Source organism: Lithobates pipiens, unplaced genomic scaffold, assembly GCF_037356315.1.
Source record: "Lithobates pipiens isolate NorthernLeopardFrog02 unplaced genomic scaffold, aLitPip1_a1.2 Scaffold_22, whole genome shotgun sequence".
Lineage (NCBI taxonomy): Eukaryota > Metazoa > Chordata > Amphibia > Anura > Ranidae > Lithobates > Lithobates pipiens.
Window position 1 is genome coordinate 14,385,837 of NW_027507784.1, and position 21,112 is coordinate 14,406,948.

At 47.1% G+C, this 21,112-nt stretch overlaps 1 protein-coding gene across 1 annotated transcript; it reads right to left on the minus strand.

The window, feature by feature from the left end:
• Positions 1-1,152: 1,152 nt before the first annotated feature.
• Positions 1,153-20,362, minus strand: LOC143923318 (uncharacterized). Its single transcript, XM_077446927.1, has 4 exons — positions 19,961-20,362; positions 11,591-11,717; positions 11,242-11,315; positions 1,153-1,557 (listed from the first exon to the last, which is right to left on the minus strand). Exons 1-4 carry the CDS (start codon positions 20,280-20,282, stop codon positions 1,280-1,282), a joined length of 801 nt encoding a protein of 266 aa, XP_077303053.1. The 5' UTR covers positions 20,283-20,362; the 3' UTR covers positions 1,153-1,279.
• Positions 20,363-21,112: the final 750 nt, after the last annotated feature.

Sequence of the window (21,112 nt, forward strand, 5' to 3'; positions counted from 1 at the left end):
TGTGGGGGGTCCATTATTGCTGGGGGGGAAAGTCTTTTGTTGTGTGTGGGCATTCATTATTGCTGGGGGGAAAGTCTTTTGTTGTGTGTGGGGGGTCCATTATTGCTGGGGGGGAATGTCTTTTGTTGTGTGGGGGGGTCTATTATTGCTGGGGGGGAATGTCTTTTGTTGTGTGGGAGGTCCATTATTGCTAGGGGGAAAGTCTTTTGTTGTGTGGGGGTCCATTATTGCTGGGGGGAAGTCTTTTGTTGTGTGGGGGGTCCATTATTGCTGGAGGGGAAAGTTTTTTGTTGTGTGGGGGGTCCATTATTGCTGGGGGGGGGGAAGTCTTTTGTTGTGTGGGGGGTCCATTATTGCTGGGGGGAAAGTCTTTTGTTGTGTGGGGGCATCCATTATTGCTGGGGGGGGGGGTCTTTTGTTGTGTGTGGGCGTTCATTATTGCTGGGGGGAAGTCTTTTCTTGTGTGTGGGTGTCCATTATTGCTGGGGGGAAAGTATTTTGTTGTGTGTGGGGGGTCCATTATTGCTGGGGGGAAAAGTCTTTTGTTGTGTGGGGGGTAGATTGTTGCTGGGGGAAAAGTCTTTTGTTGTGTGGGGGGTCCATTATTGTTGGGAGGAAAGTCTTTTGTTGTGTGGGGGGTCCATTATTGCTGGGGGGGGGGGGTTTGTTGTGTGGAGGATCCATTGTTGCTGGGTGGAAAGTCTTTTGTTGTGTTGGGGATCTATTGTTTCTGGGGGGATCTATTGTTGCTGCGGAAGGTCTATTGTTTCTGGGGTGGAGTCTATTGTTGCTCATTGCAAGGGATGTTTTAATATCTTTATTGTTTGGATTACCAAATATCATAGAAATCACTGAGTAGCACAAAATACACAGTTCTGTCTTCTCTGAAAGGTGCAGGGAGGGGGTGGAAGCAAGGGATGGTGCTCAGAGACGGGTACCCGTCTCTGAGCACCATCCCTTGCTTCCACCCCCTCCCTGCACCTTTCAGAGAAGACAGAACTGTGTATTTTGTGCTACTCAGTGATTTCTATGATATTTGGTAGATAGATGAAGTGTGACTCGGAAGGGTGGAGTTCCTGCACCTATTCCCTGATAAAAAAAAAGCACAATACAATTTTTACATTAATTCGCAATAAAACAAACCAAATACCATTATAGCATATAATATAAGAATTTTAATGAAATATGTTGATACTACATACTACGTACCATGTTGATAGAAGATTCCAGATGTTTGGAAAACAAAGTGGGGAATTAATAGAGAATAATTATCTTGCTGCTACTTCCTGGTATGCAAGAAAGAAAAGAGAAATTTTTTATGTTTGACCCGCTCTTTTTTCGGGTTGATTGGCTTCTGCATTTTAAAGTCAACATCTTCCAGAACTTTGTACATCAGGTTCAGGAACTGCAGGTGTCGTCCCCGGGTCTCAGTGTGGTCCTGGGCTGTGTAGTTCTCCACGGCAATGATCTCCTCCGCCCCCATCCCTTCAAACAGGTCACGGAACGCGGCGAAGTTACCGCTTGTCTTGTGGGTGAGGACAATGATCGGAAATATTCCTGAGGACACAGAAGACTATTACATTCAGTGTGAGCAACCAGAAGTAGTTAAAGGGGAATTGATTATGTTACCTTCAGCATGCTAAGCATAGGTGTGCACAGGGGGTGTTCCAGGTGTGCCTGGGCACACCCTAATCACTATGTGTGGTGTTGGTTCCCCCTACTGCCCAGGCTCCCCCCTGTGTTGGCCCCCTGCCCTGTAGTGCTGTTGGCTTTCCTCCTCTCCCCCCCCTCCCCCCGGATGTTTCAGGATGGAGAGCAGGGAAAGGGGCTAGTAAATATGTAATTTACTGGCCCCTTCCTTTTCTAAATGAAAACAGTGAAAACACTCACTCACTGTGTTCATTCATAACTGAAGCACAGTAAACTGTGTTTACTATGCTTCAGTTTGTGAATAAACAGGAATCCGCTCAGCACAGAACACTTCTTATTCATTCACTCTCCCATGCAGCAGAGAAAGGCATGTGTGTTTGAGCTTTGGGGTGCACAACCTAATGCAATAGGCTGCGCACATCTACAGTACGATTCTAAGTTGATACCTCTCACAGAGTTCACAGTACTCCCCCTCAACAATGCCTTCTTCTGCTTTTCTCTCCAGAAGGATGGAGCCATCTTTGTTTAGGCATCATCTTCTGGCAGGGGGGTGACACAATCATATACATTCTTGTGTATGACACAGATAAGCCCCTGCTGCAGCCCCTCACCTTGATTTGCTACAAAGTTACAATTTTGTCGTCTACTCACTAAGGGAGAGGAGACTGAGGAAATGCTTCCTCCTGCCTGCAGCAGACTGATGACACAATCTCAGTCCAAAGTCACAGACCGGAGAGTAAGCAATGACTCTTTAGTAATGAAAGGTGGAACTTTTCTAAAAATGATACTGTTGCTTTATTGTAATCTTTTAATGAGGTTTGAAAGATAGTTGGTCAGATCAATCTCCAGTGGCTGTAAAGGTTGCAGGAATGGGAAGATTTTAGCAAAAACAACCATCTGTCAGTAATGGGATACACACCATTACACATAACCAATGTGCTTAGTACTAATCTTTAATGACAGTTATTGCTGAATTAAAAGGTTGAAACCTCTGTTACATCCCTGTCTGGCGTGACAGCGTGTATTATAAAAGTTTCTTAATAGTCAGATTTGTTACAGCAGATCCTGTGAACGGTAAGTGTTATGTATGTACAGTGACTACACAGTTAACTGACCCCAATGATGAACACTGTCAGAGCAAAGGGTGAGACTGTGACTGCCATTGTCATAATCATTAGTAATGACAAAGATGATGCTGAATCGATAGGTTGAAAAATTGCTGTGACCCCTAGGTAGTGTAAAATGACAGCACCATAAGAGGTGGATTTACGGTATGTAGGCAATCTGCTTTTAGGCTCTATTTTAGTTCCAGTCTTCCTAAACCAGAACTTAAAGTAATTGTAAACCTTCGTTTTTTTTTGTTTTTTTTAAATAACAAACATATCATACTTACCTCTACTGTGCAGTTTGTTTTGCAGTGTGGCCCTGATCATCATCTTCTGGGGTCCCCCAGGGGTGCTTCTCACATCGGTAAACCCCCTAGGAGAAGTGCTCTCCCTGGGGGTTACCTTACGGGTGCGCTCCCGAGTCCAGCATTTGCGTCCATAGACACAGAATGTCGAACTCGGCTCCGCCCCCCGACGCCTGCGTCCTTGGATACAGTTAAAGTTGAATTTGAAACTTGAGTCCTGAAACTACAATTCCCTTTTTTTATTTTTTTGCTCCCTGGTAATCACTCTGCTGACAGGATGTGATGACACAGAGTCTTAGCTGGCACTAGGAGGAAACAGTATCATTGCAACAATGTTGCAGAGTGTCTTTTGATATTGCAGGTAAGATAGCCAGCTCCCTGCTACATAGATATTGCATAAAAGTCAGACTTGAACTCAGGATGGTGAGTGCTTCCACAAAAAAATATTGTGGCAGCTTGTGGGGAAGTGCAACGTGTTGTGCCGGCAGTAAACACGCAGAGTCCGGTTGCAGAAAACAGAACTTGTACTAAAGTTAGAGTTTGGCAATTCACAACAAGCCCGGCAGGAAGACAACCAACCAGTAGGGATGAGCCGAATACCCCCCGGTTCGGTTCGCACCAGAACTTTCGAACGGACCCCAAATTCGTACGAACTTTAGAACCCCATTGAAGTCTATGGGACTCGAACGTTCGAAATTAAAAGTGCTAATTTTAACGGCTAATATGCAAGATACTGTCCTAAAAATGGTTTAGGGACCTGGCTCCTGCCCCAGGGGACATGGGTCAATGCCTAAAATGTTTTTAAAAATGGCCGTTTTGGCGGGAGCACTGATTGTAATGATGATTAAAGTTAAAAAAAAGTGAAATATTCCTTTAAATATGGTGCCTGGGGGGTGTCTGTAGTATGCCTGTGAAGTGCCACGCGTTTCCCGTGTTTACAACAGTCCCTGCACAAAATGACATTAAACGGAAATAACATCATTTAAAACTGCTTGCGGTTTTAATGTTATATCTGGTTCCTGCAATATGATTGAAAATCATTGAGAAAAATGGCATGGGTAGCCCTCCCTGCCCATTACCAGCCTATTTGGGTCTTGTACACATATTAAGGGGAACCCCGTACCCATATTAAAAAAAGGAAATGCGTGTGGCCCCCAGGCCCTATATACTCAGAACAGCAGTATACAGGCGGTGCAAACAAGACAGGGACTGTGTAGGTTTGTTGTGTTAAGTTGAATCTGTTTGTAATTTTCAACTGGTACATTTTTAAAGTGTAGCTCCAGTCAAAAAAACTATTTTTAAGCTTTTTGGAAAACCTAGGGAAGGGTTATCACCCCTGTATAATTTGTTTTGTCGTCCATCTTTTTTCATCTCACTTGCTGTTGTCTCCTTCCGTTTGCAAGTAGGAGATGTTTGTAAGTTGGATGTTTGAAAGTAGGGGCCTGCCCTATATGCTCTGCAGAAATGGCGGAACAAGGTGTTGGTTTTGCCACAACATTGTAAGCCCTCAAAGTGACTCTTGGTGGGCGCTGGAGCGCCCTGCTGTGAACGATTATATCAAGAATTGTAATTACATGCCATTGTTGAACAGTGGTAGAAAAATTGACCTTTGGTGGTTGTGGTGCTGGTGCCACAACACTATAAGTCCTCACAGTTACTCTGGGTGGGCACAGGAAGGGGCCCTCCTGTGAAATATTATATCAAGAATTGTAATTACATGTCTCTGTTAAACAGGGGCAGAAAAATTGGGCCTTAGGCACTGGTGCTGGTGCTACCACACTGCAACCTCTGCCATATACTCTAGTTTTATTGCAGGAATTGGCCCTGCTGCAAAGCATTGCATCAAAAATTGTACTTAAACGCCCCTGTTAAATAGGGGCAGAAAAATTGGGCCTTAGGCACTGGTGCTGGTGCCACGACACTGCAACCTCTCCCATATACTCTTGTTTTATTGCAGGAATTAGCCCTGCTGCGAAGCATTGCATCAAAAATTGTAATTAAACACCCCTGTTAAACAGGGGCAGAAAAATTGGGCTGATGGCATCACCCAGAACCAGAAATGTTCTTCCAACATATCAGCGGAGGAGGAAGAGGATAGACAATCAACATAACAGGACAGTCACTCAGCATCAGCATACGTAGTCTTGAAGGGATGTGATATTTAAAAAAAAAAATTATTCGGTTACATCAGCTTCAGGTGCTTGGTAGCTGTGGGTGATCCAAGACTGATTCATCTTGATGAAGGTCAGTCGATCAACTGATTCGGTGGACAGGCGCACCCTGTGATCGGTAACAAAGCCACCAGCAGCACTGAAGGTGCGTTCCGAAAGAATGCTGGATGCAGGACAGGCCAGTAGCTCAATTGCATACTGTGCAAGCTCTGGCCAGTGATCCATCCTCAAGACCCAGTAAGCCAGAGGATTTTCGGTGGGAAAGGTGTCCAAGTCTGACCTTGCCCCTAGGTATTCCTGCACCATGTAAATCAGACGCTGGCGATGGTTGCTGGAACCAATCATACCTTGGGGCTGAGGACTAAAAAATTGTCTGAAAGCATCAGTCAGACGGCCACCTTCTCCACCGCTCCTTCTGACCGATGCCTCAGCAACACGTTGTCCAGGACCAGGAGTTTGTAACCTCCCAGTCTCTGGGAACACGTTGCACAGACCTTTCTGCAAGGCCTCCCGGAGATGTCTCATCCTCTGCTCCCTCTGCGATGGCAAGATAAGGTCGGCAACCTTACCCTTGTACCGTGGATCAAGGAGAGTGACCAGCCAGTAATGGTCCCTCTCCTTGATCCGAAGAATACGAGGATCCTTCCGCAGGCTTTGCAGGATCAGGGAGGCCATGCAGCGTAGGTTAGCTGAGGCATTCGGTCCGGAGTCCTCTGGGTCACTAAGGACAACATGATCCGCAGTTACCTCCTCCCAGCCACGTACAAGTCCACGTGTTTCTTGGGACTGTAAATTATCCCTACAAGACTGCTGCTGCTGATGCTGAGTGCCAGCCTCCACCTCCATGCTGACACAATCATCCTCCTCCTCCTCTTCCTCCTCCTCATCCTCTTCCTGTGTGATGGGTGGCACAGCAGGAACACTGTCTGGATAAAGGGGGCCTTGAGAGGCAAGGAAGTCCTCCTCTTCCAGCCTCTGTTCTGCCTCAAGTGCCCTGTCCATTATTCCACGCAGCGTATGCTCCAAGAGATGGACAAGAGGTACAGTGTCACTGATGCATGCACTGTCACTGCTCACCATCCTTGTGGCCTCCTCAAACGGTGACAGGACAGTGCATGCATCCCTGATCATGCCCCACTGGCGTGGTGAGAAAAAACCGAGCTCCCCTGACCCTGTCCTGGTGCCGTAGTCGCACAGGTACTCATTGATGGCCCTCTGCTGCGTGTGCAGCCGCTGCAGCATGGCCAATGTTGAGTTCCACCTGGTGGGCATGTCACATATAAGGCGGTTCTTGGGCAGGTTCAACTCCTTTTGGAGCTCAGCCAGCCGAGCACAGGCATTAAATGATCGGCGGAAATTCACACAGACTTTCCTGGCCTGCTTCAGGACATCCTGTAAGCCCGGGTACCTGCCCAAGAACCGCTGCACCACCAGGTTAAGGACGTGAGCTACACAGGGCACATGGGTCAGTTGTCCCTGTCGGAGGGCGGAGAGGAGGTTGGTGCCATTGTACCAAACCACCATTCCTGGCTTAAGCTGGCGTGGCGTCAACCACCTCTCGGCCTGCCCCTGCAGAGCTGACAAAACATCCGCCCCAGTGTGGCTCCTGTCCCCCAAACAAACCAGCGCAAGCATGGCATGGCATCGTTTTGCCTGCGTACTTGCGTAGCCCCTGGAACGCTTACGGAGCACCGCTGGTTCTGAGGACAGAGCACTGGAATAGGCCATGGAGGAAGAAGAAGAGGAGGGGGTGGAGGAGCGAGGTGTGTCACAACCAATAGTAGCATTTTGGAGGCGTGGTGGCGGAACAACCTCCAACACTACTGCACCTTGTCCTGCATCCTTCCCAGCTGCCAGAAGAGTGACCCAATGGGCCGTGAAAGACAGGTAACGTCCCTGTCCATGCCTGCTGGACCATGAGTCAGCGGTAATATGCACCTTACCGCTGACCGCCCTGTCCAGCGAAGCAAGGACATTGCCTTCCACATGCCGGTAGAGAGCCGGAATCGCCTTCTGTGAGAAAAAGTGGCGTTTGGGGACCTGCCACTGAGGAACCGCACATTGTACAAACTCACGGAAGGGGGCCGAGTCTACCAACTGAAAGGGCAGCAGTTGAAGTGCTAGCAATTTAGCCAAGCTAGCATTCAACCGCTGGGCTTGTGGATGGCTGGGAGTGAACTTCTTTCGCCGGTCCAGCAGCTGGGGCAGGGACATTTGCCTGCTATAATCGGACGTGGGTGTACTGCTAGCAGAGTGCCCGGAAGCACTTGGCTGTGACACACCTAATTCTACACCTTCATTCCTCTCAGAGCAGGTTTCAGAGAGGACTGAAGGTCTAGTGGGGTTGGAGATGCCAGCTGATGAGGAGCAAGGAGAGGTCCGCTTTGTTCTTTGGTGTGAGTCTTTAAGGTACGCTTGCCAACGAGCTGCATGGCAGGTCAACATATGTCTGGTCAAGCATGTGGTGCCCAAGCGGCTGATGTTTTGGCCACGCGAGATACGCTTGAGACATATGTTGCAAATAGCAGCGGTGCGATCTGATGCACTCGTCTCAAAAAAGGCCCACGCGAAAGAACTTTTAGAATAACGCGCAGAGGCAGCGCCCTGCACAGGCGGAGCTCTGCGGTGTGATTCAGTCGGTGTGCTGCCCCTAAGCTGGCCCCCGGAGGGCATCCTGCCTCGTTGGACATGTGCATCCTCCTCCTCCTCCTCCTCTTTCCTACCAGGCACCCACGTGGAGTCAGTGCCCTCATCATCCCCTCCCTCTTCATCGCTGTAGCAAACCTGGCAATATGCTGCAGCTTGTGGAACATGACTGCCAGATTGCTGTCCTTCTTGAGCATCCCCTCTCTCTGCATTCATGCTACTGCCTTCCTCTAGCTGAGTGGAGCATGTACCCAACACTGTGCTCAAAGAGTTCAGGAGACTCTTCAGGAGGACGTGGTGGGTCTAGGGAAGGAGTCACTGATGATGACATTGAGACGAGGGAAGACGATGTGTTGGCAGCTGCTTTGCTAGTACCCTGAGACTGGGTGAGAGAGGATGAGGAGGATGAAGAGGGCTTGGTCATCCACTCTACCAAGTCGTTGGCATGTTGCGGTTCAACATGTCCAGCTGCCGAAAAGAAGGACAAGCGTGTCCCATGGCCACGTGCTGATGACAATGCAGCACTGTTGTCTCTAGACACAGAGCCTGCTTGCCCTCTTTTATCGGCTCGCGCCTGTCTGCCTCTCCTTGCTGGCCTTCCAGACATGGTAATGGCCTGAAGGCAGTTGGGTAAAACAGCAGTTGGGTAGTGTATATTGTGCTGGAGGCACACAACACCCACTAACTCCTGCAGATGGCATATAGCTATAGCATGCAGATGTATACTGTGCTGTGCTGGAGGCACACACAACTTCCAATAACTCCTGCAGATGGCAGATGGCAGATGGCTCAAATAGAGAAGAGCTATGTAGGTGGATATAGCGGTGTGTACTGGGTACAGAGCACGCAGACAGCACGCACAAGCTCCTAACACTACTGACTGCAAGCTCTATTATAAAAGATAGATCACTAGCTATATAGGTGAGGTGAATATAGCGGTGTATACTGCAGTCAGGGCACGCAGACAACAACCACTACAGAAGAGAAAGATCGAAAATCGGCCGATAACGATCGGTGTATACTGTGTTGAAGGTACACAGAACACCCACTAACTGCTTCAGACGCCAACACACTACACAAGGCCGCCGCGCTGGCGGCCTTATATAGTGTGGGGCGTGTACTACACAGCCTGAGCTATGCCTGTGGCCAATCATGGCTCTCCTCGCTGCTGGCGCTGTGATTGGCCAAGCATGCGGGGGTCACAGTGCATGCTTGGCCAATCATGAGCCAGCAATGCACTGCGATGATGCAGTGCATTGTGGGCCGTGAGCGCCACACGAATTTAGCGCGAACGGCCCATAATGTTCGGAATTCGCCGAACGGGCGAACAGCCGATGTTCGAGTCTAACGTATGTTCGACTCGAACACGAAGCTCATCCCTACCAACCAGAAACACTTACAGAATGTGACAGCAATATGTAGTAGAGCTGGTCTCTGATGTACTAATGGTGTCTGTTTTGAGGGTTGGAATTCAGCCTGGCTGGTCCTTGCCCAAGCAGCGAGGTCTCTATGAAGTATCACGTGTCCCTATCTTTTCCCTACTCATCTGGAACCTCTCCCTGCCGCTAATCACTGTCCCTGTCAGACGATGACCTGTCCTTACCCTATCCACAGAAGAAATGCATGCCAAGCCTTGGAGCCAGGGCCTTAAATAGGCTCTGCCTGGCCCAAGATGCTTACTAAAGTCATGTGGGGTGGCATCCAATCGAATAGCTTCCTCAATTATCCAGCAAACCATAGGGGAACCATGTTCCTCTCGACCTCCCCTCCAACTGCAATGCCGCTGTGGTCAATGCCACCTACAGTGGAGAAAATAGACTGCTGCTGCCTACAAGCTGTTTTGTGTGTGTCAAAGGTTGACTGACACCGGTGTGGATCACTGTCAGTCTGCTGGTACTTAGATTGCTGTGCTGCAAGCTGGAAAATCTCAAAGACGCGTGAGGCTGAAATTGCCATTGTCATAATGTTAAAGGGGTAGCATGACGAAAGCTCTATTGGCCATTGTAGGTCACAGGAGTGCACTTAGTTCTTCTAAAGCCCGCAGTCAGCTGACATCACAGAGCCAGTTCAGACTCTCGAGGGATCCCCACACTAATTTCGGGATTAGCCCAAATTCTTCATAGTCCGCCACTAAGAGCCTGAGCCAGTCACTCCTGCCTCCCCCACAGCCCGGCACTCCAGTGATCTCTGAAGAGAATGAGAGTCACTACTCTGTGCTCAGAGCAGTCCTGAAAAGTGAGCGATCAGCTACCTTTGATCTCTCAGTTCTTGGTGTAGACATTGCATCTACATAGGAGAGAGAGGCCCTTCAGGTCTGGTATGGATATTAAGGGGAACCCTGCGCCAAATTTTTTTTTTAAATGTCGTGGGGTCCCCCCAAAAATCCATACCAGACCCTTCTTATCCGAGCACGCAACCTGGCAGGCCACAGGAAAAGGGGGGGGGGGACAAGAGAGTGCCCCTCCTCCTGAACCGTACCAGGCCACATGCCCTCAACATTGGGTGGGTGCTTTGGTGATTGGACATGGCTGATCACATGGTAAAGAGCCTCCGTCAGATGCTCTTCACCGAGATCGGTGTAGCTGTGTGTCTGACTGACACACCGCACCACCGATCTCCCTGCCATGCGCCCCCAGGGGCGCATAAGAGCAGTCTTTCTGGGAGGGGGTTAAATAATGGATAGTACAACTAACTTTTGAATATTAACCTGAGGCCATTTTATGACTAATGTATGTCCTTTTTGCTGATCTTGGATTTTGCATATTTTCTCTGTTCATGTGTTATTTACCGGTGTCTTGCTGTGAGGACAACCTGAGAAAACTGACTTTGTTAAAATGTTATTTGTGTTGATACCAGATCTTTTCAATAAAAATATGGAAATATAAAATGAAATGCACTAAGAAATGTGGATTTGCAATATGTATTTTGGTCTAGGGTTTTCACCTGTCCGGGATTCAGAAGGTTTAGAATTATGTGTCCGGGTTTCAGTCCACCTGAAACCCGGACACATTATTCAGACAGGAATGTAGCTTGGGACAGGGCTCGACAGGAGGGTGAGAGGGGCACTATGTGTGCCACATTACTATTCTCTTTGGAGTGCCCAAAGGTGTCCAAAGTCTGTTACAATCCTATAGTGGATAGTAAAACAAAAAAACAAAAACAAAGTGTTTGGGTTTGGCTTGAAGAAAATGTGACAACTCTATTTTAGTCCCAGTCTTCCTCTGAAAGGCAAAGACCACTCAAAACTGATAAAAGCTTTGGACATAACCATTTCCCAGATGACCACCATGGTAGATGTAATCCGATGTCCTTCAGGGGTGAGTATCTGAGGATGGAGAATGTTGGATTAGAGACATTCTGTACCTGTTAAATTGCGGCAGTTGGTAAGGAAAGTATTTATCTCTTGGACTTCTGGGGGGGCGACATCCCTCCACACACTGTAAAAAGCACAGATATGATAAACCCCCATGGGCACAACTGATAAAATCGATTAAAAACAAGTTAAACTAATTCATTTTAGGTCCCCAAAATAGACCTAACATCAGATATATTTTCTCACGTTAAATGCAGAGCACCAGAAATGTGTTATTTGTGTTTCTAGTCTTCTAGCACCACCTCCTGGTGAAAGCAAGTATCACCTCTCCTCTTGGACAAATCATAAATGGCGGTACTAATTACAATAACAAAATCTCAAATACTTTTCTCTGCTTACCTGTAAACGAATATCGGCACAATAATATCCCGGAAATTTGGCTCCAATTCTGAGTCTTCCAACCGGGTCAGCATTTCCTCAAACCCCTGTGTCCACTCAACGTTCATATCAAGAGGGATCAAATTTCCTGAAGAACAACCCCCCCAAAAAAACAATGTTTACACCAGTGAAATGACTGCGAGAGATAGAGAGAGAAGATTTAGGTAGCATTAATGTTAAAGTAAATAATTGGTGTTGGCACCAGAAGGTACTTAACCACTCCAGAAGATTTACCCCCCCCCCTTCATGACCAGGCCATTTTTTGCGCTATGTCACTGAGTTACTTTAACTGACAATTGCGCGGTCGTGCCTACGTTGAAAATAAATGACATTTATGTCCTTTTTATTCCCACAAATAGAGCTTTCTTTTGGTGGTATCTGACCACCTCTGCAGTTTTCATTTTTGTGCCAGAGACAGCGACGAGGCAACAGCTCAAGAAGAGAAGAACAAAAGAAGAGAAGAACAAAAGAACAGAAGGCGGCGACAGAAGACCGGAACACCGCTTGTAAAAGAGCTAGAAGAAGGCACAGTGGCCCGGCAAGAAGAACCAAAGAGGGGGACAAGACCCCCGAAGTCAGAAGAAGACCCCCGGGTGGCGGCGGCGACGAAGAAGAAAGCCGGGGCTCCTCCGCTAGTAAAAGAGCTAGCAAAAGAGCAGAAGATAGCGGAGGAGTGTGGCGAGAAGACACCCGGAGCTGTGCAACAAACTATTTTAACCCTTGTGTGTTGTGTTTTTATTTTTTACATTTTTTCACAGGTGAATGGGTAGGGGTACATTGTACCCCATACTCATTCACATAGGGTGGGGGGTCGGAATCCGGGGGCCCCCTTATTAAAGGGGGCTCACGGATTCCGATAAGCCCCCCGCCCGCAGACCCCGACAACCAATGGCCAGGGTTGTCGGTAAGAGGCCCTTGTTTTCATCAACATGGGGACAAGATGCTTTGGGGTGGGGGGGCTGCGCGGCCCCTCTTCCCCAAAGCACCCCCCATGTTGAGGGCACGTGGCCTGGTACGGCTCAGGAGGGGGGGGGCGCTCGCTCGTTCCCACCCCCTTTCCTGACCGGCCGGGTTGTGTGCTCGGATAAGGGTCTGATATGGACCTAGGGGGGACCCCCACGCCGTTTTTTTCAGCGTAGGGCTTCCCCTTTAACTCCATACCAGGTGACGGGGCCAGCGCCGCCTCCTTCGCTGGTCCCGGCTACCTGGAGCCGCGCTCAAAATGAACGGACTTTCCTCCGTGTGTGTGGGTAAGTACGTTCATTTCAAAAGTACTGTGGATAATCCGGCGGAAAAGTCACGTGTGTGGGCAGGTCCGCTCGTTCGGACAGTCCGGCGGACTTTACGGCAGTTTGTCCGCCAGACTAATGCTGCGTACATACAAACGGATTGTCTGGCGTACTTAGTCCGGCAAACAATCCGGCGGATAGTCCGGTGGACTTTCTACCGAATGGACTTGGCCACACCCGGACGCACGGAAAGTCCAGCGATTGCTAGCGCGATGACGTACAGCACGTATGACGGGACTAGAAAAAGGAAGTTCAATAGCCAGTAGCCAATAGCTTCCTTTTCGTACTTGCTTCTGAGCATGCGTCATTCTTAGTCCGCCGGACTAGCATACTGACGAACGTATTGTCCGCGGAAACCCAAGTCCGGCGGAAAGATTGGGCTGCAAAACTACTTTCTAAGTCCGCCGGACTTTACGCTGAAAAAGTCAGATGAAGCCCACACATGATCGGATTGTCCGGTGAAATGCGGTCCGGCGGACTAAGTACGCCAGACAATTTGATCGTGTGTACGCGGCATTAGTCCGCTGGATGGTCTGATCATGTGTACGCGGCATTACCGACACTTTGTGGGAACCAGTGACACTAACACAGAGAATAGTGCTAAAAATATACACTGTCACTGTACTAATCACACTGGCTGTGTTGCCAGAGCTGGAGAACAGAGCTAGCTCTTGGGGTTTTGGAAAAAGCATGTGCACTTCCCTCCGAACGTGCAATGCAGTGCTTAGTGCCTGGGGCCACATGTAGCCCATTGCCACTTTTTGTGAGGCCCCTGCAGACACTTATCTGTAATATGTCATGCACTATGTCTCCAGTCTATGATTGACTGCTGAAGCATACCCCCAGTCTCTGACAGTCACTTGTATGATATCTGCAATCTCTAACCTGTATCATGTCTGCAGTATCTAACCATCTCCTGTATCATGTCTGCAGTCTCTGACCATCTCCTGTATAATGTCTGCAGCCTCTGATCACCTTGTGTACCATATCTACAGTCTCTAACCATATCCTGTATCGTGTCTACAGTCTCTAATCATCTCCTGTATCATGTCTACAGTCTCTGACCATCTCTTATACCATGTCTACAATCTCTGACCATCACCTGTACCATGTATGCAGCCTCTGACCATCTCCTGTATCATGTATGCAGTCTCTGACCATCTCCTGTATCATATCTGCAGTCTCTGACTATCTCCTGTATCATATCTGCAGTCTCTGACCATCTCCTGTGTCATATATGCAGTTTCTGACCATCTCCTGTATCATATATGTAGTCTCTGACCATCTCCTGTATCACGAATGCAGTCTCTGACTATCTCTTGTATCATGTCTACAGTCACTAACCATCTCCTGTATCATGTCTGCAGTTTCTGATAATCTCCTGTATCATGTCTGCAGTCTCTGACCATCTCCTGTACTATGTATGCAGTCTCTGATCATCTCCTGTATCACGAATGCAGTCTCTGACCATCTCCTGTATCATAGCTGCAGTCTCTGACCATCTTCTGTATCTTGAATGCAGTCTCTGACCATCTCCTGTATCATGTCTGCAGTGTCTGAAGTCTCTGTACATCTCTTGTATCATGTCTGTAGTCTCTCTACATCTCTTGTATCATGTCTGTAGTCTCTGTCCATCTCTTGTATCATGTCTGCAGTCTCTGACCATCTCCTGTATCATGTCTGCAGTCTCTGTCCATCTCTTGTATCATGTCTGTAGTCTCTGTCCTTCTCCTGTATCATGTCTGCAGTCTCTGACCATCTCCTGTACTATGTATGCAGTCTCAGATCATCTCCTGTATCACGAATGCAGTCTCTGACCATCTCCTGTATCATAGCTGCAGTCTCTGACATCTCCTGTATTATGTCTGCAGTCTCTAACCATCTCTTGTATCATGTCTGCAGTCTCTGACCATCTCCTGTATCATGTCTGCAGTCTCTGACCATCTCTTGTATCATGTCTGCAGTCTCTGACCATCTCTTGTATCATGTCTGCAGTCTCTGACCATCTCCTGCATCATGTCTGCAGTCTCTGTCCATCTCTTGTATCATGTCTGTAGTCTCTGTCCATCTCTTGTATCATGTCTGTAGTCTCTGTCCATCTCTTGTATCATGTCTGCAGTCTCTGACCATCTCCTGTATCATGTCTGCAGTCTCTGACCATCTCCTGTATCATGTCTGCAGTCTCTGTCCATCTCTTGTATCATGTCTTCAGTCTCTGACCATCTCCTGTATCATGTCTGCAGTCTCTGACCATCTCCTGTATCATGTCTGCAGTCTCTGACCATCTCCTGTATCATGTCTGCAGTCTCTGACCATCTCCTTTATCATGTTTGCCGTCTCTGACCATCTCTTGTATCATGTCTGCAGTCTCTGACCATCTCCTGTATCATGTCTGCAGTCTCTGACCATCTCCTGTATCATGTCTGCAGTCTCTGTCCATCTCTTGTATCATGTCTGTAGTCTCTGTCCATCTCTTGTATCATGTCTGCAGTCTCTGACCATCTCCTGTATCATGTCTGCAGTCTCTGACCATCTCCTGTATCATGTCTGCAGTCTCTGTCCATCTCTTGTATCATGTCTGCAGTCCCTGTCCATCTCTTGTATCATGTCTGCAGTCTCTGACCATCTCCTGTATCATGTCTGCAGTCTTTGTCCATCTCTTGTATCATGTCTGTAGTCTCTGTCCATCTCTTGTATCATGTCTGCAGTCTCTGTCCATCTCTTGTATCATGTCTGTAGTCTCTGTCCATCTCTTGTATCATGTCTGTAGTCTCTGTCCATCTCTTGTATCATGTCTGCAGTCTCTGACCATCTCCTGTATCATGTCTGCAGTCTCTGTCCATCTCTTGTATCATGTCTGTAGTCTCTGTCCATCTCTTGTATCATGTCTGCAGTCTCTGTCCATCTCCTGTATCATGTCTGCAGTCTCTGTCCATCTCTTGTATCATGTCTGCAGTCTCTGTCCATCTCTTGTATCATGTCTACAGTCACTAACCATCTCCTGTATCATGTCTGCAGTTTCTGATAATCTCCTGTATCATGTCTGCAGTCTCTGACCATCTCCTGTACTATGTATGCAGTCTCTGATCATCTCCTGTATCACGAATGCAGTCTCTGACCATCTCCTGTATCGTAGCTGCAGTCTCTGACCATCTTCTGTATCTTGAATGCAGTCTCTGACCATCTCCTGTATCATGTCTGCAGTGTCTGAAGTCTCTGTACATCTCTTGTATCATGTCTGTAGTCTCTCTACATCTCTTGTATCATGTCTGTAGTCTCTGTCCATCTCTTGTATCATGTCTGCAGTCTCTGACCATCTCCTGTATCATGTCTGCAGTCTCTGTCCATCTCTTGTATCATGTCTGTAGTCTCTGTCCTTCTCCTGTATCATGTCTGCAGTCTCTGACCATCTCCTGTACTATGTATGCAGTCTCAGATCATCTCCTGTATCACGAATGCAGTCTCTGACCATCTCCTGTATCATAGCTGCAGTCTCTGACATCTCCTGTATTATGTCTGCAGTCTCTAACCATCTCTTGTATCATGTCTGCAGTCTCTGACCATCTCCTGTATCATGTCTGCAGTCTCTGACCATCTCTTGTATCATGTCTGCAGTCTCTGACCATCTCTTGTATCATGTCTGCAGTCTCTGACCATCTCCTGCATCATGTCTGCAGTCTCTGTCCATCTCTTGTATCATGTCTGTAGTCTCTGTCCATCTCTTGTATCATGTCTGTAGTCTCTGTCCATCTCTTGTATCATGTCTGCAGTCTCTGACCATCTCCTGTATCATGTCTGCAGTCTCTGACCATCTCCTGTATCATGTCTGCAGTCTCTGTCCATCTCTTGTATCATGTCTTCAGTCTCTGACCATCTCCTGTATCATGTCTGCAGTCTCTGACCATCTCCTGTATCATGTCTGCAGTCTCTGACCATCTCCTGTATCATGTCTGCAGTCTCTGACCATCTCCTTTATCATGTTTGCCGTCTCTGACCATCTCTTGTATCATGTCTGCAGTCTCTGACCATCTCCTGTATCATGTCTGCAGTCTCTGACCATCTCCTGTATCATGTGTGCAGTCTCTGACCATCTCCTGTATCATGTCTGCAGTCTCTGACCATCTCCTGTACTATGTATGCAGTCTCTGATCATCTCCTGTATCACGAATGCAGTCTCTGACCATCTCCTGTATCGTAGCTGCAGTCTCTGACCATCTTTTGTATCTTGAATGCAGTCTCTGACCATCTCCTGTATCATGTCTGCAGTGTCTGAAGTCTCTGTACATCTCTTGTATCATGTCTGTAGTCTCTGTACATCTCTTGTATCATGTCTGTAGTCTCTGACCATCTCTTGTATCATGTCTGCAGTCTCTGACCATCTCCTGTATCATGTCTGCAGTCTCTGACCATCTCCTGTATCATGTCTGCAGTCTCTGTCCATCTCTTGTATCATGTCTGTAGTCTCTGTCCTTCTCCTGTATCATGTCTGCAGTCTCTGACCATCTCCTGTACTATGTATGCAGTCTCAGATCATCTCCTGTATCACGAATGCAATCTCTGACCATCTCCTGTATCATAGCTGCAGTCTCTGACATCTCCTGTGTTATGTCTGCAGTCTCTAACCATCTCTTGTATCATGTCTGCAGTCTCTGACCATCTCCTGTATCATGTCTGCAGTCTCTGACCATCTCTTGTATCATGTCTGCAGTCTCTGACCATCTCCTGCATCATGTCTGCAGTCTCTGTCCATCTCTTGTATCATGTCTGCAGTCTCTGTCCATCTCTTGTATCATGTCTGTAGTCTCTGCCTATCTCTTGTATCATGTCTGCAGTCTCTGACCATCTCCTGTATCATGTCTGCAGTCTCTGACCATCTCCTGTATCATGTCTGCAGTCTCTGTCCATCTCTTGTATCATGTCTGCAGTCTCTGACCATCTCCTGTATCATGTCTGCAGTCTCTGACCATCTCCTGTATCATGTCTGCAGTCTCTGACCATCTCCTGTATCATGTCTGCAGTCTCTGACCATCTCCTTTATCATGTTTGCCGTCTCTGACCATCTCCTGTATCATGTCTGCAGTCTCTGACCATCTCCTGTATCATGTGTGCAGTCTCTGACCATCTCCTGTATCATGTCTGCAGTCTCTGACCATCTCCTGTATCATGTCTGCAGTCTCTGACCATCTCCTGTATCATGTCTGCAGTCTCTGTCCATCTCTTGTATCATGTCTGCAGTCTCTGACCATCTCCTGTATCATGTCTGCAGTCTCTGTCCATCTCTTGTATCATGTCTGCAGTCTCTGACCATCTCCTGTATCATGTCTGCAGTCTCTGACCATCTCCTGTATCATGTCTGCAGTCTCTGTCCATCTCCTGTATCACGAATGCAGTCTCTGACTATCTCTTGTATCATGTCTACAGTCACTAACCATCTCCTGTATCATGTCTGCAGTTTCTGATAATCTCCTGTATCATGTCTGCAGTCTCTGACCATCTCCTGTACTATGTATGCAGTCTCTGATCATCTCCTGTATCACGAATGCAGTCTCTGACCATCTCCTGTATCGTAGCTGCAGTCTCTGACCATCTTCTGTATCTTGAATGCAGTCTCTGACCATCTCCTGTATCATGTCTGCAGTGTCTGAAGTCTCTGTACATCTCTTGTATCATGTCTGTAGTCTCTGTACATCTCTTGTATCATGTCTGTAGTCTCTGTCCATCTCTTGTATCATGTCTGCAGTCTCTGACCATCTCCTGTATCATGTCTGCAGTCTCTGTCCATCTCTTGTATCATGTCTGTAGTCTCTGTCCTTCTCCTGTATCATGTCTGCAGTCTCTGACCATCTCCTGTTCTATGTATGCAGTCTCAGATCATCTCCTGTATCACGAATGCAGTCTCTGACCATCTCCTGTATCATAGCTGCAGTCTCTGACATCTCCTGTATTATGTCTGCAGTCTCTAACCATCTTTTGTATCATGTCTGCAGTCTCTGACCATCTCCTGTATCATGTCTGCAGTCTCTGACCATCTCTTGTATCATGTCTGCAGTCTCTGACCATCTCCTGCATCATGTCTGCAGTCTCTGTCCATCTCTTGTATCATGTCTGCAGTCTCTGTCCATCTCTTGTATCATGTCTGTAGTCTCTGTCCATCTCTTGTATCATGTCTGCAGTCTCTGACCATCTCCTGTATCATGTCTGCAGTCTCTGACCATCTCCTGTATCATGTCTGCAGTCTCTGTCCATCTCTTGTATCATGTCTTCAGTCTCTGACCATCTCCTGTATCATGTCTGCAGTCTCTGACCATCTCCTGTATCATGTCTGCAGTCTCTGACCATCTCCTGTATCATGTCTGCAGTCTCTGACCATCTCCTTTATCATGTTTGCCGTCTCTGACCATCTCTTGTATCATGTCTGCAGTCTCTGACCATCTCCTGTATCATGTCTGCAGTCTCTGACCATCTCCTGTATCATGTCTGCAGTCTCTGACCATCTCCTGTATCATGTCTGCAGTCTCTGACCATCTCCTGTATCATGTCTGCAGTCTCTGACCATCTCCTGTATCATGTCTGCAGTCTCTGACCATCTCCTGTATCATGTCTGCAGTCTCTGACCATCTCCTTTATCATGTTTGCCTTCTCTGACCATCTCTTGTATCATGCCTGCAGTGTTTTCGGAAGTCTTCATCCCTTTTCTGCACCATCTCAACTTAAAAATTTAAATAAAATTGAATGTAAAAAAAAATAAAAACAATGTACCTAATTTTTCAGATATGGCAGAAAGGTTCTTGCTTAGCTTGTAGGTGTTTTATCATTTACATTCACATTATTAGAGGATAAAAAGTAAGTAAATAGATTCAGTCATGGAAACTGAACTCCTTTCCTGTCCTAGTGGCAGTCTCAGAAGGCTTTAGGTCTATCCTCTTTCCTTATCAGTGACCCAGAAGAAAACATTGAAGCCAAGATGGCAGCAAGACACCCAGGAAATGAGCATTTTCAGAAGGAGAGACAACCACATGGTTAAAATGTGTACGTAACTCACCCAGTTGGGCGTAAATCTCGCCAGTCTCAAAACCGTTGAGTGTGGAGCATCCTCTGTTGTCCACAATGGTGATGGTGGGGGTTAATGGGTAAGATTTTCTCTCCATTGTGAGCCCACCTTGTTCTGCCCCAGACACGGCATACTCGGTGAAGGGCCTCTCCCTGTCCTGAAGCACATACTTACAGGAGTTAATAAGGGAAGATTTGCCGTGTCCCAGGTAGCCAAACAGCTGGAGAAGGATTCGGTTGAAGCCCTGGTTGCCCAGGGGGCAGTTATTGAGGCTGTAGGAGAGGATGTGTTCTCGGAGCTTGTCAACATTCATCTTTGATTCTCGTTTTCAGGAGGAAGATCTATATTTCCCAGTAGAACAAATATGGAGAATTGTTACTAAGATGAAACTGAAAGAAACTTCTAGGAAACTCCGCCCAGACTATGGTGGGGAAATTTGGAGATGACGCTGACGGCGGAGGAAATTAAATAACTGAATACATTGTTCAGTGACTTAATTACATCCTTAATAATAGGTGTGTGCTACCAATTGCATTATATATATATATATATATATATATATATATATATATATATATATATATATATATATATATATATATTACTGTGCAAAAGTTTCAGGCAGGTGAAAAAAAAATGCAGTAAATGAAGAATGAAGAAGTGTTAATAGTTTTTTTTTCATCAATGAACAAAATGGAAACTACTGTAAATGAACAGAAGAGAAATCCAAATCAAATCAATATTTGATGTGACCACCCTTTGCCTTCCAACCATCATCAAATCTTCTAGGTAGACTTGCATACAGTTAGCTATTGAAGGAACTCAGAAGGTAGGTTGTTCCAAACCTCTTGGAGAGCTACTGTGGATATCGACTGCCTCAGGGGTGTCGGGGCCGGCAATGTGAAAGAAGATTTTGGCTATAGCATTTTTATTTCAGTATAGAAGTTTACCAGATGTTATAAAGAATTTTCTGGTTCGGAAGGCATTGTGGGGGTACAGGAGGGGGTCGGTAAGAAGGGACTCCAGGCGCCCAATTTCCTTTGCAGTTTTAAGGTTGTTGTTACAAATTGTGGAAAAACTGTAAATTGTATACTCACCTTCCGTAATTTTCCTTTCCTGACGCATCTTCATGGCAGCACACAC

Coding starts and splice junctions, on each gene's coding strand:
- LOC143923318 (XM_077446927.1), bottom strand. CDS start 20,282: ATGAATGTTGACAAGCTCCGAGAACACATCCTCTCCTACAGCCTCAAT. Junction 11,718..19,960: donor CGAGATTTACGCCCAACTGG/GTGAGTTACGTA, acceptor GTTGTTCTTCAG/GAAATTTGATCCCTCTTGAT. Junction 1,558..11,241: donor CAACTGCCGCAATTTAACAG/GTACAGAATGTC, acceptor CTGTGTCCTCAG/GAATATTTCCGATCATTGTC.